At 49.1% G+C, this 20,872-nt stretch overlaps 1 protein-coding gene across 1 annotated transcript in view; it reads left to right on the forward strand.

Annotated features, from left to right (window-relative positions):
* Nucleotides 1-20,872, forward strand: part of LOC120936228 (cytochrome P450 2K4-like) — a 59,187-nt gene that overhangs the window by 25,378 nt on the left and 12,937 nt on the right. The window contains exons 6-8 of the mRNA XM_040348428.1: nucleotides 1,350-1,526; nucleotides 11,032-11,173; nucleotides 13,034-13,218. Of these exons, the coding sequence (XP_040204362.1) occupies nucleotides 1,350-1,526; nucleotides 11,032-11,173; nucleotides 13,034-13,218 (504 nt within the window). The remainder of the gene's footprint in view (nucleotides 1-1,349; nucleotides 1,527-11,031; nucleotides 11,174-13,033; nucleotides 13,219-20,872) is intronic.

The following is a 20,872-nucleotide window of genomic DNA, read 5'->3' on the forward strand; positions in this document are numbered from 1 at the left end:
CTTCTAGACATTTACTGGTGTGGTTACAAACATGGTGAAGTCAAGAGAATGGTCCGGGAAGACAAGAGAAGAGGTGATTACTCTTCACAGGAAGGGCAATGGCTATAAGAAGATTGCAAAGATGTTAAACATACCAAGAGACACCATAGGAAGAAGCATCATTCTCAAATTCAAGCCAAAGGGCACTGTTGAAACGCTACCTGGTCGTGGCAGAAAGAAGATGCTGACTTTGACTGCTGAGCGCTACCTGAAGCGTAGAGTGGAGAAAAGTCCCCGTGTGACTGCTGAGGAACTGACAAAAGAGTTGTCAGACGTGGGTACTGAAGTTTCTGCTCAGACAATACGGCGCACACTGCGTAATGAAGGCCTCCATGCCAGAACTCCCAGGCGCACCCCCTTGCTGTCTCCAAAGAATAAGAAGAGTCGACTGCAGTATGCAAAAATCATGTGGACAAACCACAGAAGTTTTGGGATTGTGTTCTGTGGACTGATGAAACAAAATTAGAAGTGTTTGGGCCCATGGATCAACGCTATGTTTGGAGGAGGAAGAACAAGGCCTATGATGAAAAGAACACCTTGCCTACTGTGAAGCATGGCGGGGTGTCAATCATGCTTTGGGGCTGTTTTGCTTCTGCAGGTACAGGGAAGCTTCAGCGTGTGCAAGGTACCATGAATTCTCTTCAGTACCAGGAGATATTGGATGACAATGTGATGCAGTCCGTCACAAACCTGAGGCTTGGGAGACGTTGGACCTTTCAACAGGACAATGATCCCAAGCATACCTCCAAGTCCACTAGAGCATGGTTGCAGATTAAAGGCTGGAACATTTTGGAGTGGCCATCGCAGTCACCAGACTTAAATCCGATTGAGAACCTCTGGTGGGAATTAAAGAAAGCAGTTGCAGTGCGCAAGCCTAAGAATGTGACTGAACTGGAGACTTTTGCCCATGACGAATGGGCGAAGATACCCGTAGATCGCTGCAAGACACTTGTGTCAAGCTATGCTTCAAGTTTAAAAGCAATTATAACTGTAAAAGGATGTTGTACTAAGTACTAAGATTGAATGTCAATTGGGGGTTGAATAAAATTGATAATGATGTGAGCACAGAAAAGACATTTGTGGTTATTTCATTATAAATGTTATGTTATATTTGTCTGACCTACACGTGCCTCTTTGATTTAATTGTAAGCAGGATGACAGGATGATCAAAATCAATGTCAAACTGGGCAAAACAATCAATTTCAGTAGGGGTTGAATAATTTTGAATACAACTGTACATTGCTTGCATTAACAAAAGAATATGATTACTTATCATTATCAGGAAACTAACTGCATGTATCTTCTTTTAGTTGTACAATGCATTTCCATCTGTGGTCCGATGGTTGCCTGGGAATCACAGAGATATTATTCCAAGCATGGATGAGTTGCACTCTTTTATCAGAGAAACCTTCACCAATCAGAGGAATAATCTTAATGTCAATGATCAGAGGAATTTCATCGATGTCTTCCTGGTCAAACAAAAGGAGGTATATGACATTTCTAAGCAGCTTACTTGCTTCTACCTGCTCCTTTTTGTTAAAGTTGTAAAAGAGACAGTCTCAACTAGTAGTGGCAGCTGTAAACCTTTCACAAAACAGAGACTTCCAGGAATTGTCCATGCAGAAGTGTAGAATACAATATACTAAAGACCTGAATTGGGTCACCCCCATGAAAGATCGGGTGCTAAACCCCTAGCAGGGGCTGGTTTTATGCCCCACAGACTGCACAGATCCAAAGCTAAAATAGGCTGTCATTCAAAGAAAATTCAAAAGCTGGTAACTTTATTTATCCAAACAACATGAAGACAGTCCCCACCACCTGGGACCTCCTCCTCTGACATGTTTCGTCCTTAAGGCTGGGCTTATGATTAAAGGGGTTGTAAAGGAAATATTTTTTTTCCCTAAATAGCTTCCTTTACCTTAGTGCAGTCCTCCTTCACTTACCTCATCCTTCGATTTTGCTTTTAAATGTCCTTATTTCTTCTGAGAAATCCTCACTTCCTGTTCTTCTGTCTGTAACTCAACACCGTAATGCGAGGCTTTCTTCCTGGTGTGGAGAAAGTCTCTTGAGGGGGGAGGGGGCGAGCAGGAGTGTCAGGACGCCCACTAACACACAGCTCCTTTCTCTATCTGCAAAGTAGAGAGTGTCCTGACTTGCCTGCTCGCCCCCTCCCCCCTCAAGAGGCTTTCTCCACACCAAGGAGAAAGCCTTGCATTACGGTGTTGAGTTACAGACAGAAGAACAGTAAGTGAGCATTTCTCAGAAGAAATAAGGACATTTAAAAGTAAAATCGAAGGATGAGGTAAGTGAAGGAGGACTGCACTAAGTTAAAGGAAGCTATTTAGGGGGAAAAAAAATCTTTCCTTTACAACCCCTTTAAGCCCAGCCTTGTAGGTGAAATGAGTGCTGTCAGAGGAGGAGGTCTCAAGCAGGGACTCTCTCTACTGTATAAGTAGTGTTAACAGTAATTGAATTTTCTTTGGAGTGCAGATGGTCTTTTCTTTTTGGATTTGTACAGTTGAAGTGCAGTAAAGGTTACTGACTAAAAAGGAGCTTTGGTTCGGTCCAAACCAAGTTTGCTTTTGCTGGGTATTGAGCTGCACACAGGACATAACCCATCCTACAGCTGCACATATACAAAGGGGTGGGGATGCTTGTAAAATATTTGACCTAATATGGCCTTGTGTCCATATTAGGCACATCCCCATCCCTTCTGTGTACATCAGCTGCAGGGCGGGCATCTTCTGCTTGAAGCCCATTGGCCCAGCAATGACAGCTAACTTTTGAATTTGGATCAATCCTTCTTTAAACTCAATAAAAGTTCATCATGTCACATAATGGATTGCCCAAAAGAAACAGGACGTGTATCGTCATAGGCCCAGATTCTCAAAGGCGTTATGCCGGGGCACCTTGATTTGCGCGGCGCAATTGAACAGATGCGCCGTCGTATCGGTGCGCCGTACCCACAGAACCAGGTACGCCAGAAATTAGTCTTGTTTCGATCGGCGCAACGTTTGTGCGCCGGCGTAGCGTAGGCGCACATTTACGCCGAGAACGCCCAGCGCTCCCATTGATTTCATAATCAAATATGCAAATGAGGGATATACCGAGATTCCCGAACGTACGACCGCCCGACGCAGGCTACGAGCGGTGCGCGTAAGCTGTTCGTCCGGTGTAAACTTGCCCCTCATAAAAGCAGGGGCAACTTTGCACCAGACGTGTGCAGGTCAGCTGGAGAGCAGCTTTAGCAGCACCCTTACGGACGAGCTCAGCAACCACACTTGCAGGACAAGACTTCTGTATGCCAACATGCCAGGGGCAGGCATGGTCATAGCACAACTAGTGTGCGCCCAGGCGCTTCGAATGAGAAGGAGAAGGAGGAGGGCACGGCAGCGTTTTTACCGAACGCCATTAGACGTCTTGGCCATCGGGGAAGCAGAGGTGTATCGCCTCTTCAGATTTAATACTCAAGCCATCCAGGAAATAACCACAATCCTGCAGGATGACCTTACAAGCCCAACACACCGCTCACATGCAGTGCAGCCACTGATCAAGGTCCTGGCAACACTCCACTTCCTGGCCACTGGATCTTTTCAGCGCACAAGTGGAGGTGTGGCTGGGATGTCACAAACCAGCATGAGCAGATGTGTGCACCAGGTTGTACCCGCAATCCTGAGACACATGTCCAACCAAATCGTCAGACCCACCCAGGAGGTCCAGCGGAATAAGGCAAGGGCAGATTTTGTCAAAATTGCAGGATTCCCACGCACCATCGGGGCAATTGATTGCACCCATGTGGCACTACAGCCCCCCCGTGACACAGAGCACCTATTCCGCAATCGGAAGCACTGGCATTCTATCAATGTCCAGGTTATCGTGGATGCCCATGGCCTCATATGGCACGTCCGTGCCAAACACCCCGGATCCTCTCATGACAGCTTCATCTACCGCCAAAGCGACATCCCAATGGAGTTTGACCAGAATGTGTACGGGGACAGCTGGCTGGTTGGTGAGTGACATGGGTGTCAGGTATGACTGTCCCCCCCATGACGCAGACATTACGAGGGACACATGCATGACTAACCTCCTCCTGTCTTTTCTCTTCCAGGTGACTCTGCATATGCACTTGGACCTCATCTAATGACCCCATTCCGGAACCCACAAACCCCAGGAGAGGAAAACTACAATGCTGCACACATAAGTACCCGTGCAGTGGTGGAACGAACCTTTGGCCAACTGAAGTCCCGTTTCCGATGCCTGGATAAGTCTGGGGGGACCCTGTTGTATTCCCCAGACTTTGTGTGCCAGATCATCGGGGCATGTTGCATTCTGCACAACTTCGCAGTGAGAAAGGGCCTGGAGGTTGAACTACGTGATGACCTGAGCCCCCAACCCGACAATCCCCCCCTGCCTGAGGGTACCCCGTCTGCTGAGGGATCAGCAATCAGGAGATGCCTCGTTGAACGTCTCTTTGAACGTTAAACACACACATTAAAAATGGCACAATGTGAATGCACACGTGCACACCACTGTGGTCCCTAGCACACACCCCCCACATGCACATCGAATTGGATTAGACCCAATCAAACCACATTGTTTTAGGGAGCAGTAACGCCGCGCCAAGGCTCCAATTATGTTACTGTACATTCATACACCTTTCACACGGCAGAGGGTGACACCCCTTTGCTGGCAGGAGTGTCAACCCCCCCCCCATTCTCACACCAGTCACACTATTCTGCACGCCTCACCGTGTGCATTTGTCAACACTAACTTAAAAAACTCTTTACCAGAGCAATACTTAGAAAAATAAATAAAAAAAATCTTTACCAGAGCAATAATCAACCCGAAAAACTAATTGGCCTGCCTTCGGCCACGGCCCCGTCCCCGGCTCCTCAACTGCCTGGTTGAGGGGGGGGGGTTTCATCAGGCAGAGGAGCATCCACCGTGGCTGGAGGCCTGCCCTCTAATGCCACCGCTATCCTCCTCAGGAGGTTATTGGTCTCGGTTTGAACACCAACAATGGCAGCTGTGTGCCCCTGGACGGACTCATTTAGGGTCTGCACCTCTTTCACCAGGCTTGCTGTGGTGGTTTCGAGATCCCGCAAACATGTGATAATTGCAGTGGTGTTGCCTGCAATGTCCTGAATCACATCGGTGACATGTCCCCTCTCCCCTAGGCTGTCAGCCACTCGAGTGAAGTCCTGGCCCATCGCACCCATAAGGCGGGTCTGGTCTTCCTGCGCAGTGGTCAGGGTCACAGACAGCAACTCGGGTACCCCCCTGGTTCTCCGCGTTGACCTCCTTGGTCCACGAGAGGCTTCAGGCCTGGCATAGGGTGAGGGATTAGATGGAGGGGGTGGGTTGGAGATGGAGACAGAGGGAGTGGCTGGGTTGGAGATGGAGTCCGAGGATATGGAGGATCGTGGGCTTGAGGTCCGGGATGGACCAGCCAAGCTTCCCAAATCCTCCAAGAAAAGGGACAGTGACACCTCCTCCCCCAAATGCTCCGCATCCTGCAGAACCTCCTCAATGGAGGCGTGGCCACCACTCTCCTCCACCAATGCCGCTTGCCTTCCCTGGGGGTCAGGGGCATCTTCATCAGATGAAGATGGTGTGTGACGGGCAGGGACATCAGCATCAGGGGATGGTGTGGGACGGGCAGGGACATCATCATCAGGGGATGGTGTGGGACGGGCAGGGACATCAGCATCAGGGGATGTTGTGGGACGGGCAGGGGCACGAGACGGGCCAGCTTCATCCTGGACACCTGTGGATGACACAAAACATTCACATGTTGGTGGACCCACAAACTTGTCACATATTCCCTACCTCCCCCCACACACATGCTACACACCAGATAGTTGAAATAAACACTTACCTGTCCTCAAGGGCGGATGAACAGAATCATAGCCCGGCATTCCCTCAACTTGAACCCTGGTAAGGCACCGGGCAACTACCTCCTCATCTGGTGTCAGACGGATCCTTGAGGCAGGTCCCCCACCAGTGCCCCTGGCATGCCTCGCCATGAGGGCCATCTTGTCCTTGACCCTCCTCCTAAGGTCATTAATTTTCTTGCCTATATGATGGGGCCTCCTCGCCTCATTGCCCACAGCATTCACTTGATCCGTTATCCTCTGCAGGATCTCATCCCTTCGCCCCTTGCTTGTGGTTTTACTCCTGGACCCATGGAGGCGGTCATAGTGCCTCTCCATGCCTGCGAGAATGATGGCCCTCTCCTCATGAGAGAAATTCTTTTTCCTTCTACTTGTACGCTCAGCAGACATGGCAAAGCACTGCAAAAGTAAGCTCACCACCAACAGTAAACTAACAGGTGTACTTTTGCACATGATGGGCGCATGTCTGGGCGTATTTATGCACTTGTTTGGAGCAACTCGCCAATCGCGTTGTGCGCATGCGCATAGGGGCGGGGGACACCCGGTCACGTGACGGCGCATGCGCCGTCCGTTCAGACCATCATTTGCATAAGGTCACGGTTCATTTAAATGTATCACGCCCACTTCCTTCCTACTTTCACTTACGCCCACATACGCCCACGAATTTGCACTACGCCGGCGCAAATTTGAACGCCGGTGCTTCGGGAATACGGAGCTTACCTCTCTAAGTTAGGAAGGCGTAGCGCATCTTGGATGCGCTACGACCGCATAAGGATGCGCCGATGTACGAGAATCTGGGCCTTAGTGTTTTTTCAGCAGTCCGCCATTTCACCCAGCAGCAGGTTCTCACAAAAGAGAGAGGGGGAGGGAGAGATATCATTGAGCCTCTTTAAGCTCACATATAAAAACGTCTGTGCACAGCTGAGAGTACTCAATGATGTCTGGCTAACAGGTAATGCCCTGTACACATGATCGGTCCATCCGATGAAAACGGTCTGATGGACAGTTTTCATCGGTTAACCGATGAAGCTGACTGATGGTCAGTCGTGCCTACACACCATCAGTTAAAAAACCGATAATGTCAGAACGTGGTGACGTAAAACACAACGACGTGCTGAAGTTCAATGCTTTCAAGCATGCGTCGACTTGATTCTGAGCATGCGTGGATTTTTAACCGATGGACGTGCCTACAAACGATTGTTTTTTTTCTATTGGTTAGGTATCCATCAGTTAAATTTAAAACAAGATTGCTTTTTTTTAACCTATGGATAAATAACCGATGGGGCCCACACACGATCGGTTTGGTCCGATGAAAACGGTCCATCAGACCGTTCTCATCGGTTTGACCGATCGTGTGTACGCGGCATTAGATGTGGAACAAGGAATATAGGCTTTATCCCTACAGGTTCCAGACCCAAGACCAGGACTTATTAGGATCTGAGAAAAAAAAATTGTTTTCTTTATAACAGACACACACCCTGGGGCCCCTGACCATGTGTATGTGAGAAACCCAGGTGATAGATTTTATATATATATATATATATATATATAGATAGATATATATATATATATATATATAGATAGATAGATAGATAGATAGATATATAGATATATATACACACACACATCTTTTTCTTTTTTTTTTGCCATCTGTGTCCTATTGCAAAGATTTCCCCTCACTTGCTGTCCCATAGCCAAACAGGAAGTGAGAGGAAATCCCTGCAAATTAAGGGAATTCCTTGGGGACCCTCAGGTCACCAGAACGAGGGTCCCCATTGAAATGTTTGCCCTTTATTACTTTTCTGGGGACAACCCAAATTTGTGATTTTCTTTTACTAGAGGGGGATGTCCCTAAAGGGGACACAGACAGACAGACAAAACTGATGTGTTTTAATCCCTCTGCACTCTATAAAAAAAAAAAACATTTTGCCTTTAGTTATATTTTATTGTGTCTGAAAAATGTATCTTTTGTCCTAAGTTCCTCCTAAAAGATAGCAGTGCCTTTCCTGTGCCTTAAAGTGGTTGTAAAGGCAGAAGTTTTTTTCTCTTATTGTATTCTATCCATTAAGATAAAAAGCCTTCTGTGTGCAGCAGCCCCTGTCAGCCCCCTAATACTTACCTGAGCCCCATCTCTATACAGTGATGTGCACATGTGCCTTGGCTGTCCGGGAAGCTCCCTCCTGATTGGCTGAGACATAGCAATGGTGCCATTGGCTCCTGCTGCTGTCAATCAAACTCAGTTTGCCAATTAGGAGAAAGAGGGCAGGGCCAAACCGCAGCTCAGTGTCTGAATGGACACACGGAGCTGCGGCTTGGCTTGGGCGCCCCTATAGTAAGCTGCTTGCTGGGGCCTGGAGCACCGAAGAGGGACCTAAGAAGAGGAGGATCAGGGCTTCTCTGTGCAAAACCATTTGACAAAGCAGGTAAGTATAATATGTTTGTTATTTTTAAAGGGAAAAAAAACAAGACTTTAGTATCACTTTAAACCTCAGAGCTAAATATACAGGGGCAGATCCACAAAGAGAGTACGCCGGCGTATCTACTGATACGCCAGCGTACTTTCAAATTTCCCACGTCGTATCTTTGTTTTGAATCCTCAAAACAAGATACGACGGCATCTGGGTTAGATCCGACAGGCGTACGGCTTCGTACGCCTTCGGATCTTAGATGCAATTCTTCGGCGTCCGCTGGGTGGCGTTCCCGTCGTAATCCGCGTTGAGTATGCAAATTAGCTATTTCTATCTGGTGGCGTACGCAATGTTAAGTATGGCCGTCGTTCCCGCGTATCATTTTAATTTTTTTTTCTTTTGTGTAAGTAGTTCGTGAAACGGGCTGGACGTAATTTACGTCCTTGCGACGTCATTTAGCGCAATGAACGGTGGGAAATTTAGGGACGGCGCATGCGCAGTTCGTGTAAGTAGTCCGTGAAACACGCCCCCTACTCGCCGCATTTGAATTGCGCGCCATTACGCCGCGAGAGATAGACTACGCCGCCGTAACTTACGGCGCTAATTCTTTGTGGATTCGAAGCTTCAAAAAGTAAGTTACAGCGGCGTAGCGTATCTCCCATACGCTGCGCCCATGCAATTCTACGAGGATCTGCCCCACAGTATGCAGTGTAAGATCATCCAAGGTACTGCTGCCTCTGACTACTACTGTGCTTGGTCACTGTTCTCCGTGTTATACAGAAATTTGCAGACAAGCATTTCTTCTGCTTCATACATTCTGTGCATCTGTGCTTCCTATACCTCATCTGCTGCTTCATGAATTTCCCCCACCAATCATCAGAGGAGCAGCTCTGATTTCTACCAAATCTCTGTCTCTACCAACATGGTCCCTTCCACACAAAAGCATGGTGCAGAACAAGACATGGTAAGCCAGTAATGGGGAAAAGATCAATATACAAGTAAAATGGGCAACAAAAAAAACCCGGAACAACAGATATATGATCAGAATAAAAAGTGTTTCAAGTGTACATAAGTGTATGTACAAAAGGTGAGGAAGAGAGTCTAGGTACTGGGGATATGAGAATGGTGATAATAATAGTAATAAGTCCAGGGGTTTACATATACATTCTCAGGGCTGCCATCAGGGAGGAACAGAAACTGTGTTCCAATTCTGTAGAAAAAGGCGCCTCTGGGTGTAGATTCTCTTTCCCCATACCTTTTTGCCCCATCCCCCCCCTGTCTATTAATCCAACACTTTTTCCTCCATCCCAGATTGTGGTGCTTCCCATAGCGTCATGCTCAGTTTATATCCCGCTCCATCGCCATATACAGCCGTTGCACAAACTGCTCTAATCACTGTGCACACAACAGACTGCTTCGTCTTGTTTAAACAATGTTCCACCAATCACATCGCAACTCCCGCCTTCGGCCCCTCTGTGCAACATAAATTCTAGCTCCACATCCCCATTCACTACGTACGCAGCCTGTACGCTCATGAAACGCATTGCGTGCCAGTTACATCATCACTCCTCACCTGCCTACACCAACAGCACTCCAAGCCTCGCTCTGAAGCCCCTCCACCACGGCCGGCCTTTTTTCATCCATCAGCGGTGTTTATGGACTTCTAGCAGCACAGCGCCCCAGCAGGACCAGGAATTGACTGACGAACTGATGATCTATTCCATGTTTGGACCCGCTTAAAGGGGAGGTTCACCCTAAATATAAACATTTGCTTATCCAGATCTATGGGTAATATACATATACATATGGCTATAAAAAAAAATTGTGCATTTTAAATACCATGAATCAGGAGTATTTATTGAGAATTCCGGGTATCCCTCCCGCGGGAGTGGGCGTATCTTTTCTCTTCCCCAGCTGGGAGGTGTCCGCAATGTCTCCTGGGAGCACAGTGTCACGCTTCCCAGGAGACCAATCACAACGCTGACCATCGAAATCTCACAGGATTTCACTCGTCGCGTGACTCATCAAGCCAGTCACGTGACGAGGGCATTCACCGGTTCCCGGAAGCAAAATGGCAAAGTCCTGCATCGTTTTAAAAAAAATATTATTTACTAAGACATGAGACGGGGGGTGAGTACAAGCGTCAAACACATGAGTACTAGCATGGTAACTGAAACAACATTCAATGCAATGTTAAAAAAAAAAAAACGAGGGACCGCGGAACCTCCGCTTTAATGCCTTCTTTTTACCTCGCAAATGTGAGTTGCCTGTGTTAACTATTGTGCTATTAAATTATTTTAAAAACATCTACACCCAGAGGCGCCTCTTCCCTTGTCTTTTTTTATGGGGAAAAGATCAGCTGCAGGGTAACCACAGGCAATACTTTTGACTGGCCTTTTCCCCTCGGCTTCCTTTTTATGGCACAGCTTGCACAATTCAGGTTCTATTTTCCAAAATGAGTACAGTAGTTGGTGGCCACGTTATTTCTCATTAACAGCAAAAATAGTCATCTCTTATAATCTTATAGTCAGGTTTGGACCAGCAAACAATACATTTTTGTGTAAGAGGTGATCTTAGTACATTAATGTGAGGGGTAAAACTTGGAAATCACATGTCCTAGTAATAGAAATACCACCCTAGATATTAGAACTAACTCAAGTATGATATACTCTGAATTGTTTGAATTTCAGGAAAAGCCAAATCCAGAGTTATATTTCAATGATACAAATCTGACAATGCTGGTGACGGATTTGTTTGGTGCTGGAATGGAGACAACCTCCACCACCCTCCGATGGGGCCTCCTGCTGATGATGAAATATCCAGAAATACAAAGTAAGTCATTTAAAGCGGAGGTTCACCCGCACATGACACTATTTCCCCCTAGATGGATGCTCATTTTGTCTAGGGGAATCGGCTAGTTGTTTTAAAATATGATCCGTACTTACCGTTTACGAGATGCATCTTCTCCGCCGCTTCCGGGTATGGGCTGCGGGACTGGGCGTTCCTATTTTGATTGACAGTCTTCCGAGAGGCTTCCGACGGTCGCATCCATCGCGTCACGATTTTCCGAAAGAAGCCGAACGTCGGTGCGCAGGCGCAGTATAGAGCCGCACCGACGTTCAGCTTCTTTCGGCTACTAGTGACGCGATGGATGCGACCGTCGGAAGCCTCTCGGAAGACTGTCAATCAAGAAGGAACGCCCGCTCCCGAAGACCCATACCCGGAAGCGACGGAGAAGATGCATCTCGAAAACGGTAAGTACGGATCATATTTTAAAACAACTAGCCGATTCCCCTAGACAATACGAGCATCCATCTAAGGGGAAAAGATAAAAAAATATATAATTGGGTGAACTCCCGCTTTAAGTTGTGTGTTGTTTTCTTTGGTATTATCCATTCACCTCAATCTTCCCATTTATGTGACAACTCCCTAATAACTGCTTAGACCAGGGCTCAAAATTTCAAGTCCTGAGCTACTAGCCAGGCCTCAAGAGTTACTCGCCACCAGTTACTCCACCTAATTCATACACTGCCCTGCGCCTAATTGCACCCGTAAACACGCCCTCGTAGATTATCTTATGGAATGACAATGTTTTATGCAGAATCAAGTTACAAAACTACTAGAACTGGGTCTCTTCCCCATTCTCTTGCTGTCTCCTCTGCAACTCCCATCCATCCTCTCTCTCTCTCTCTCTCTCTCTCCCATTCATCTCATCATCAGGAGCCTGTGTGTGCGGCTCCACGCTTGCATGTCCCCACTTCCCCCTTTTATTCAGGCTGGCAGAGAGGAGAGGAGCTGCAGCACAGCGGGAGGGAGTACAATCCAGCGCTGAGATCCACACAACTGCACAGCCATTGACACCATAGCACAGCGCACACTGACAGCGCACAGCACACATTGAGACCAGTCTGTTCACAGTGCTCAGGCTAAACTGTTGGACACCTACATAGAGCACAAGGAGAAGAAAACTGCACAAACTAGAAGGCTGCCGCTCTCATGTCAGGGCAACTTTCAGTGAGCGCTGCACCGGAGTGGTAATTTTTGCAATCCTCCACCTCACTCATTACTTTCTGCTCTCCAGCTACATTGGTCGGGGCCCGGGGGAGGGGGGCAGGCTCAGAGAGGTCATACTGTTAGGTCCCATGGCTTAATGAGAATTGTAAGGAGAGCACCTGTGTACTGCTCTGCCTGTGCGCGGCTAACCAGACTACTTTTCCCGAGCATGTACCTTTCCTCTTCGGCCGCCAATCTCATCGAGACTCTAAGTGTAGGCACAGATTGGAGGAAGATTGGTCATGCAGCCCTGTCATCACTCGCCCCCAGCTTAAATCCACTCGCCAAATGCTAGTAGGCGAGTGGAAATTTTGAGGGCTGGCTTAGACCATACAACTGGTTTAAAGATCATTTGTCCATGAGGAATGCTACCTTAACATGAATATGGAACAATAGTGTCATTGCTGATAACTCTAGAGCTAACACTTTTAAACACAAATCAGAAGGGACAGCTTCCATTTTTTATCTGGACAGGTAGACAGAGAAATCCATTTATCAATAATTACCTGTCCACCAAAATGTTCCTGAAATAGCTATCTTATCTTTTAACAAACAAGAGGATTGGGAATGACTTGATAAATCTTAGGAGAAAACAGAAAGTCCTTTAAATAAGCCAGTATGCCTTTCCTTCAATGCCAGAAAATGTTCAGAAGGAAATTGAAAAAGTCATCGGTTCCGGAGAGCCTCAACTGATACATCGAAAACAAATGCCATATACTGATGCTGTTATCCATGAAATCCAAAGGTTTGCCAATATCGTGCCAACAAATGTTCCGCATGCCACTACTCGGGATGTGACTTTCAAAGGATTCTTTATACCCAAAGTAAGTGTTACATTTTACCTTTCATTCATTACTAAAATATAAATTATAAAATGCATTTGTTACCAATTCAAACAACTTCAATACTAGAGTCAAGTGTTGCTTGTATGTTACAAAACAAAGTGAGGGGAAGTAAGCTCTAGGCCCTTCCAAGTCCACGTGTTTACCACATTTCCCAAAAAAAAGCCCTCCCCCGAATATAAAAAAAGAAGGGGGGATTTGGGACTTTAAATGAGGCACACATATAGTGCACCTCCATCCCTGGTACAGAATATGTAAAAAGGAAATTTGGGACTTTGAATGAGGCTGTAGACATGGTGTGGGTTAAAATGGGAGTACATATTTATTAATCATAAAATTGCATAACATGTCTCAAAAACAGAACACACATAGAAGAAACAACATTACAGGTATAAGTCATTTCATATTGCTAACACAGTATTATGTGCATGTGCAAAAACGGCAATGAGGGTACCACCTAGTGGTCTGTATAGATCGATGAGTACATTCCATGAGTTAAATTATGTATAGATATCACATTAGCAGCATGGCGAAGAAGGTGAAGATTGTGGTAACGGGTAAATCCATTACAAGTGAAAATAAGATTCATCAAGTAGAATACTACGGTGAGGACATATATTCACATCTCTAGTGCCCGACGCATTTCGTGTCGATGACACTCATTAGGGGCTGATGCTTGGGATATCTAAAAGATAAGCAATGTAGGGTATAATTACTAAATCTAATTGATGATCAAACCAAGAAGGGATGTAAAAAGTTGTAAAAAAATCATAAAAGTCTATCTTAGTACTTACATAGGATGCAAGGAGTGAATGTGATGAGTATGGAGCTGAGGCCAAGGAGAATGTCCGCCATGGGAGTTGAGGTAATGTCCAGTCGCCCACCAGCAGGGTGCGCCGAGGAAACCCCCGACAACACAGAAACTGATGTTAATAGCATGTGTGGTGACACACAATGATAGCCCGATGGTGACAACCAAAGGAATTCTAGAAGATAATAAAATGCCATAAATACAGATTGTGTTTCAGCCAGATCCCCAAAAAAATGAATAAGGAAAAAACCTTTTTAGCTGACGTGCTGAGAACCCCAGGATACAGGGGGGCAGACTAGGGAGAGCTGATCTGGCGTAGTGTCTCAAACTATGGCAAGCAGGTCTGTGTCTAGGGAGGGCCTCGATTTAAACGCCCTGCACAGGTGCATGCTGACGATCACCAGCGCCACGCTGGCTCGGCACTAGGTGGGAGGAGTGCTAACGTAGGCGAATACCCGCCCAAGGTGGACATCCCCATACACTAGTTAGGCCGGCCAAGGTGGAAAACCTTACGCTCGGCGTTGTCACGTCAGAATGACGCCGCACGCTGGGCGGGATGCGTGGCGCCGGTGCACTGTGTGCGCAAACCCGTACACCCCCGTCTGCCCAGAAAGGGGGCGGAAGAAAGGATGACAAGGAGGTGGCGCACAGAGCGCATCGCAGCTCCCATAGTGGCGGAACATAAATGGCCCCAGACATACAAGGAACCACACTGGGGTCCCTGACCCATGGCAACGCATATATGCTGTTAAAGGGCTCCAGAATACAGGGTAAACGTATCCAGGGTATGATAACCTGTCCTGGGCTGGGCGACTCATCACCTGGGTGGCAGGGGAACACTAGTAATGCTGTGGGGCCCCTACAATAATGACAGTGCAGGTAAACAGACATCAAGTAGGTAGGAGGCAGACTGCCTCCCCTGTGTAACCATCACTCTCAGTGCCCCAATTTTGCTGCTTTAAGGGAAGTGCAGGGGCCCCCCATAATGCCCTCTCATTAAGACAGCCCTGGGTTAGGTATCCATCGGTTAAATTTAAAACAAGATTGCTTTTTTTTAACCTATGGATAATTAACTGATGGGGCCCACACACGATCGGTTTGGTCAGATGAAAACGGTCCATCAGACCGTTCTCATCGGTTTGACCGATCGTGTGTACGCGGCATTAGGGTGTTCCCTCCTTACACCATGGGGAGCTTCTCCTAAGAGTCTCCAAGGCCATCCTATACCTTTCTACTTCTTTGTGAGAGACAGCTAGGAGTCTATAGTGGATGTACCTGGAAATAGATCTCTTGCATTTCAGGTGAGAAAAAATGTTTCCCAGATCTCCAGATTACCCACAAAAGGATGGGTGTTGATGCAGGAGACTAAGATCTTATTGCTGCTTCCACAATGAGTCAGTGGCTGTCTCAGATACTGCCATCACAATATGGCAAATGAGTGCTAAGCCTCACCCTGTGCAGAGGTTTAATAGCTCATGAGACAACAATCCAAGCAGCAACAGACTGAGAGTGATCTTCACTGAAATCGGTTATCTCCTCTTTTATAGTGGTTGTAAACCCCCACCCGGAAGTAACGCCTACAGGTAACCCTAGATTAAAGCTTACCTGTATGTGTTTGCAATATCTCCTAAACCTACACGGCTTAGGAGATATTTGCCAATAGGTGTACACCGTTGTCTATGGCGCATGCGCGCCATAGACAACGGCGCAGGCGCAGTAAAAGCCCATTCATGAAAACGGTAATGCCTTATTTGCCGGCTCCCGCGCGCATGCGCGGGAGTGACGTCATCGCCGCTCCAGCCAATAACAGCGCTGGAGCGGCGATACCTGGAAGTAACCTTCCGTGTGTCTGTGAAGAGATGCCTGAGGCAGGAGGGGGGACAAGGACGGCTTCGGGGGCTTTGATTCTAAGGTAAGTAATGCATAATGAGCTAGTATGCTAGTCATACTATTTCATTATGGCTTTGTCTTGCAGGTGTTTTTTTTTTCAAGGGTTTACAACCGCTTTAAACCTTTACATTTACACACATAAAAACGTAGCCACCACTACAAATTTTAAGAGAATCAAGCTCCGTTCACAGTACATTCTATAGTGTCGGTAATGTCAGTGAACAGAGCACCGACATCCCTGATCTTGATGAGAAGGTGTGGGAGGAATGTGTCTCCTTCTTTGTCCCCTCCATGATTGCTTCTAGGGACCATTTTATCCAGCTAAAGTTCCTTCACAGAGCTTACTACACCCCGCAGAGGTTGGCTAGGATATATCCCTCCAGGTGTCCATTGTGCACACGGTGCTCTACTGAGCTGGGATCATTCTTTCACATGGTCTGGTCCTGTTCCAGATTGCGCACCCACTGGCAGGAGGTGGTGGAGACCCTCTCTGGCCTATGTGGAGTGGCGATACCAATGGATCCTCGATTGTTCTTGCTTAGCTATTTGGGTGACGTTGAGGGAGATAGATTTGTTAAACTATGCATCACCTTCACCTTATTCTATGCTAGGAGGGAAATTTTGCTCCATTGGAGGGGGCCGGAACTTCCTACTAAATCCTTTTGGCAGCCTGCGACTGGTAAGGTGTTGCCACTGTACAGGATCACGTATGAGAGCAGGAACTGTCCAGCAAAATTTGCCAAAATCTGGTTGAGCTGGGTTGACACTCTGCGGCTGAGACCCACGTGACCTCAGCCTTCCTGGGTACTGTGATTGGTTGGTTGGGTAGGGTGGCCCTGGACCTTCCCCCCCTCCTCTCCCTCCCCCTACCTGCTTTCCCTCCCCAATCCCCCCCCCCACCATCACATTCCTCTCCTGCTCTCCCCCCCTTGGGGCTGGGAAGGGTTACTGCTGTGGGGTGGCTGCTCATATTGGGCCAAATCCACAAAAGGGATACGACGGCGTAACTGCTGTTACGCCGTCGTATCCCTGTTCCTAACTATGGAACTGATCCACAGAATCAGTTTTCCATTGTTAGGCAGAAGATCCGGCATGTGTAAGGGACTTACACTGCCGGATCTTAGGATGCAGTACCGCATCCGCCGCTGGGGGCATTTCGTGTCGAAATGCCGCCTCGGGTATGCAAATTAGCACTTACGGAGATCCACGAAGCTTTTCAGCTTCGTTTTTTCTCCGTAAGTTTTAGTTTGCAAACGCAAATTAGGGCTGCTTTTACAAGGTGTAAACTGTTTACACCTTGTAAAAACAGACCTTTCTGTCCAGCGACGCGATTTTTTTTTAATTTTTAATTTTTTTTTTCGCGCCGTATCTTTTTTTTTTCCTGACGCAACTTTATTGACCCGTCGCAATCCACAAAGCTCGGCGTAACGTAATTTCACGCTATGCACATCGGGAAAATTACGTCACGAGCATGCACAGTACGGCCGGCGCGGGAGCGCGCCTAATTTAAATGGGAATCGCCCCCATGAAAATAGGAACGCCTTGCGCCGGCGGAATTTAAGTTACACAGCCCAAAATTTCTAGGTAAGTGCTTTGTGGATCGGGCACTTAGGTAGAAATTTTAAGGCAGTGTAACTTAAATGGAAAAATTTACGTTACGCCGGATCTTTGTGGATTTGGCCTATAGGGGCTGATTTACCAAGCCTTTACTCCATGACTCATGGAGTAAAAGCAGGAGTAGCAGCCGTTTTGCCATTTACTAAAGAAATACGCTGCTAGTGCAGTGTATTTCCCTAGTTACTAATGTGCTCCGTGCGCCCAGGAGAGGGTGCATTGTGCACCAGTACAGACCTGGCGCACGGCACATTAAACTGTAAATTGCGGGGGTTTGGGCGGGAGTTTATTAGGGGGGGAGGTGGGGGGATGCAGGGGAAGTGGAGTGACATGTGTTTTGAAGTGTTTGGCGGGCCGAATTGAAAGGGAAAGTGTTTTTTGAAAACAGATCCCCGTACGCTTGCACAGTGCGCCTGAACCTCGGGAGGTTCATTTGCATACTGGGCATGCGCAGAGAGAAAAGTCAGGGATTCCCGTGCGCCTTGTCAGTACGCCGTGAAAATCTTGGTAAATACCAAGCGGCGTACCCGTGAATGCGCTGCGTGACGCGGCGCACGGGAATCTCCGAGCTGTTTTCAGCCCTGAAGGGGAACTCCGCGCCAAATTTCAAACTTGAAATCGGCGCGGGTCCCCCTCCAGGGCTACATTAGGCTCTTAGGCTTGGTCCGGAACGTGAGGGGTTAAACCCGCGCCGATTCGGCGCGGGGGTCCCCCCCAGATCCAAACCAAGCCCTCATCCCAAGCATGCAGTCTGGCCCGGACAGGAATGGGGGCGGGGACGAGCGAGCGCCCCCCCCCCTCCTGAGCCGTACCAGACCGCATGCCCTCAACATGGGGGAGTGTGTGCTGTGGGGGAGGGGGGCACTGCCCCCCCACCCCACAGCACTCTTGCCCCCATGTCGATAGGGACAAGAGCCTCTTCCCGACAACCCTTGCCATTGGTTGTCGGGGTATGCGGGCGGGGCTAATCGGAATCTGCGAGCTCCCTTTAATAAGGGGGCCCCCAGATGCCGGACCCCCACCCTATGTGAATGAGTATGGGGTACATCGTACCTCTACCCATTCACATGGGGGAAATGTAAAGTAAAATAAAACACCACACACAATAAAATATTTTATTAATCAGCTCCGGAGCCCCCCCTTTCTTCTTTAGCTCTCTTAGAAGGGGGGGTTTCTTCTCTCCCGATCTTCTGCCGGGAGCCTGGGCTTCGGTGATTTCTGCCGGGGGAGGGCGCCATCCCTCGGTCCTCTCCGGAGCCTTCCGCCGGATGCCCCCACCCCATTTAAGCTCTTTTTCATTAGGGAGGGGCATCCGGACTTCGGGGTCTTCTGCCGGGGGGTGGCGCCTATCCCCCGGTCTTTCCGGTGCCTTCCGCCAGGGTTCCGGTCTTCCTGGTCTTCTGCCGGGGGTGCGCCAACTCCCCGGTCTTTTCTCTGCTCCCTCTTCTGCCTGGCTCCCCCGCGGAGCCAGGGCTTTCTTCCGTCTTCTTTCTTCTCTCTTCCTTCTTCTGCCTGTCTCCTCCGGGAGCACAGGGCTTGTCTGCGCTGTCCTCTCCCTTCTCTTCCATTGGATGTTGACACGACGAGGTTCCGCGCTGACATGCCGTGTCAGCGGCGGGCATGGACTTATATAGGGCAATGCCACCATGTGACCTCAACCCATGTGACATCACATTCCCTGGGCATGATGGGAATGTGATGTCACATGGGTTGAGGTCACATGGTGGCATTGCCCTATATAAGTCCATGCCCACTGCTCAGACGGCATTCCAGCGCCGGACCTCGTCGTGTCAACATCGAATGGAAGAGAAGGGAGAAGACAGCGGAGACAAGCCCTGTGCTCCGCGGAGGAGACAGGCAGAAGCGGAAGGCATCGCAGAAGCCCGGAGAGTGGCGCCCTCCGGCGGAAGACACCGTACAAGCCCGGGACCCTCCCCCAAAGGCAGGAGCCTCCCTGGTGAAGGGGGTCCCGGTGAATTACGTCGCTGAAGACGGGGGTGGGGTGCCAGTGCACCCCCCCCCGCAGAAACCGTCGTGGAAGCCCGGGACCCTCCCCCAAAGGCAGGAGCCTCCCTGGTGAAGGGGGTCCCGGTGAATTACGTCGCTGAAGACGGGGGTGGGGTGCCAGTGCACCCCCCCCGCAGAAACCGTCGTGGAAGCCCGGGACCCTCCCCCAAAGGCAGGAGCCTCCCTGGTGAAGGGGGGTCCCGGTGAATTAAGTCGCTGAAGACGGGGGTGGGGTGCCAGTGCACCCCCCCCCCCCGCAGAAACCGTCGTGGAAGCCCGGGACCCTCCCCCAAAGGCAGGAGCCTCCCTGGTGAAGGGGGTCCCGGTGAATTACGTCGCTGAAGACGGGGGTGGGGTGCCAGTGCACCCCCCCCCCCGCAGAAACCGTCGTGGAAGCCCGGGACCCTCCCCCAAAGGCAGGAGCCTCCCTGGTGAAGGGGGTCCCGGTGAATTACGTCGCTGAAGACGGGGGTGGGGTGCCAGTGCACCCCCCCCCGCAGAAACCGTCGTAGTAGCCCGGGACCCTCCCCCAAAGGCAGGAGCCTCACTGGTGAAGGGGGTTCCGGCAGAAGATGGCGAAGCCCGGGGCCTAATGGGGTGGTGGTGGGGGGCCCCGGCAGAAGACCCCCGGCTGACTAATAAATTAATTTATTCATGTGTGGTGTATTATTTTTTTCCATTTTTTTCCCCAGGTGAATGGGTAGGGGTACAATGTACCCCCATACTCATTCACATAGGGTGGGGGGCCGGAATCTGGGGACCCCTTTATTAAAGGGGTCTCTCAGATTCTGATAAGCCCTCCGCCCGCATACCCCGACAACCAACGGCCAGGGTTGTCGGGAAGAGGCTCTTGTCCCTATCGACATGGGGACAAGAGTGCTTTGGGTTGGGGGGGCAGTGCCCCCCTCCCCCACAGCACACACTCCCCCATGTTGAGGGCATGTGGTCTGGTATGGCTCAGGAGGGAGGGGGGCGCTCGCTCGTCCCCACCCCCATTCCTGTCTGACCAGACTGCGTGCCTGGGATAATGGCTTGGTTTGGATCTTGGGGGGGACCCCACGCTATTTTTTTTGCGCGGGTTTAACCCCTTATGTTCCAGACCAAGCCTAAGAGCCTGGTATGCACCTGGAGGGAACCCACCTTATTTTTTTTTCGGGGGTCTGGAGTTCCCCTTCATGAACAGCGATCTGTCATTTACACATGTCAGTCCCCCCCCCCCCCTACAGTTAGAACACACCCAGGGAACATATTTAACCCCTCCCTCGCACCTAGTGTTAACCCCTTCCCTGCCAGTGGCATTTTTTGAGTAAGCAA

Source organism: Rana temporaria, chromosome 4 (genome assembly GCF_905171775.1).
Source record: "Rana temporaria chromosome 4, aRanTem1.1, whole genome shotgun sequence".
Classification (NCBI taxonomy): domain Eukaryota; kingdom Metazoa; phylum Chordata; class Amphibia; order Anura; family Ranidae; genus Rana; species Rana temporaria.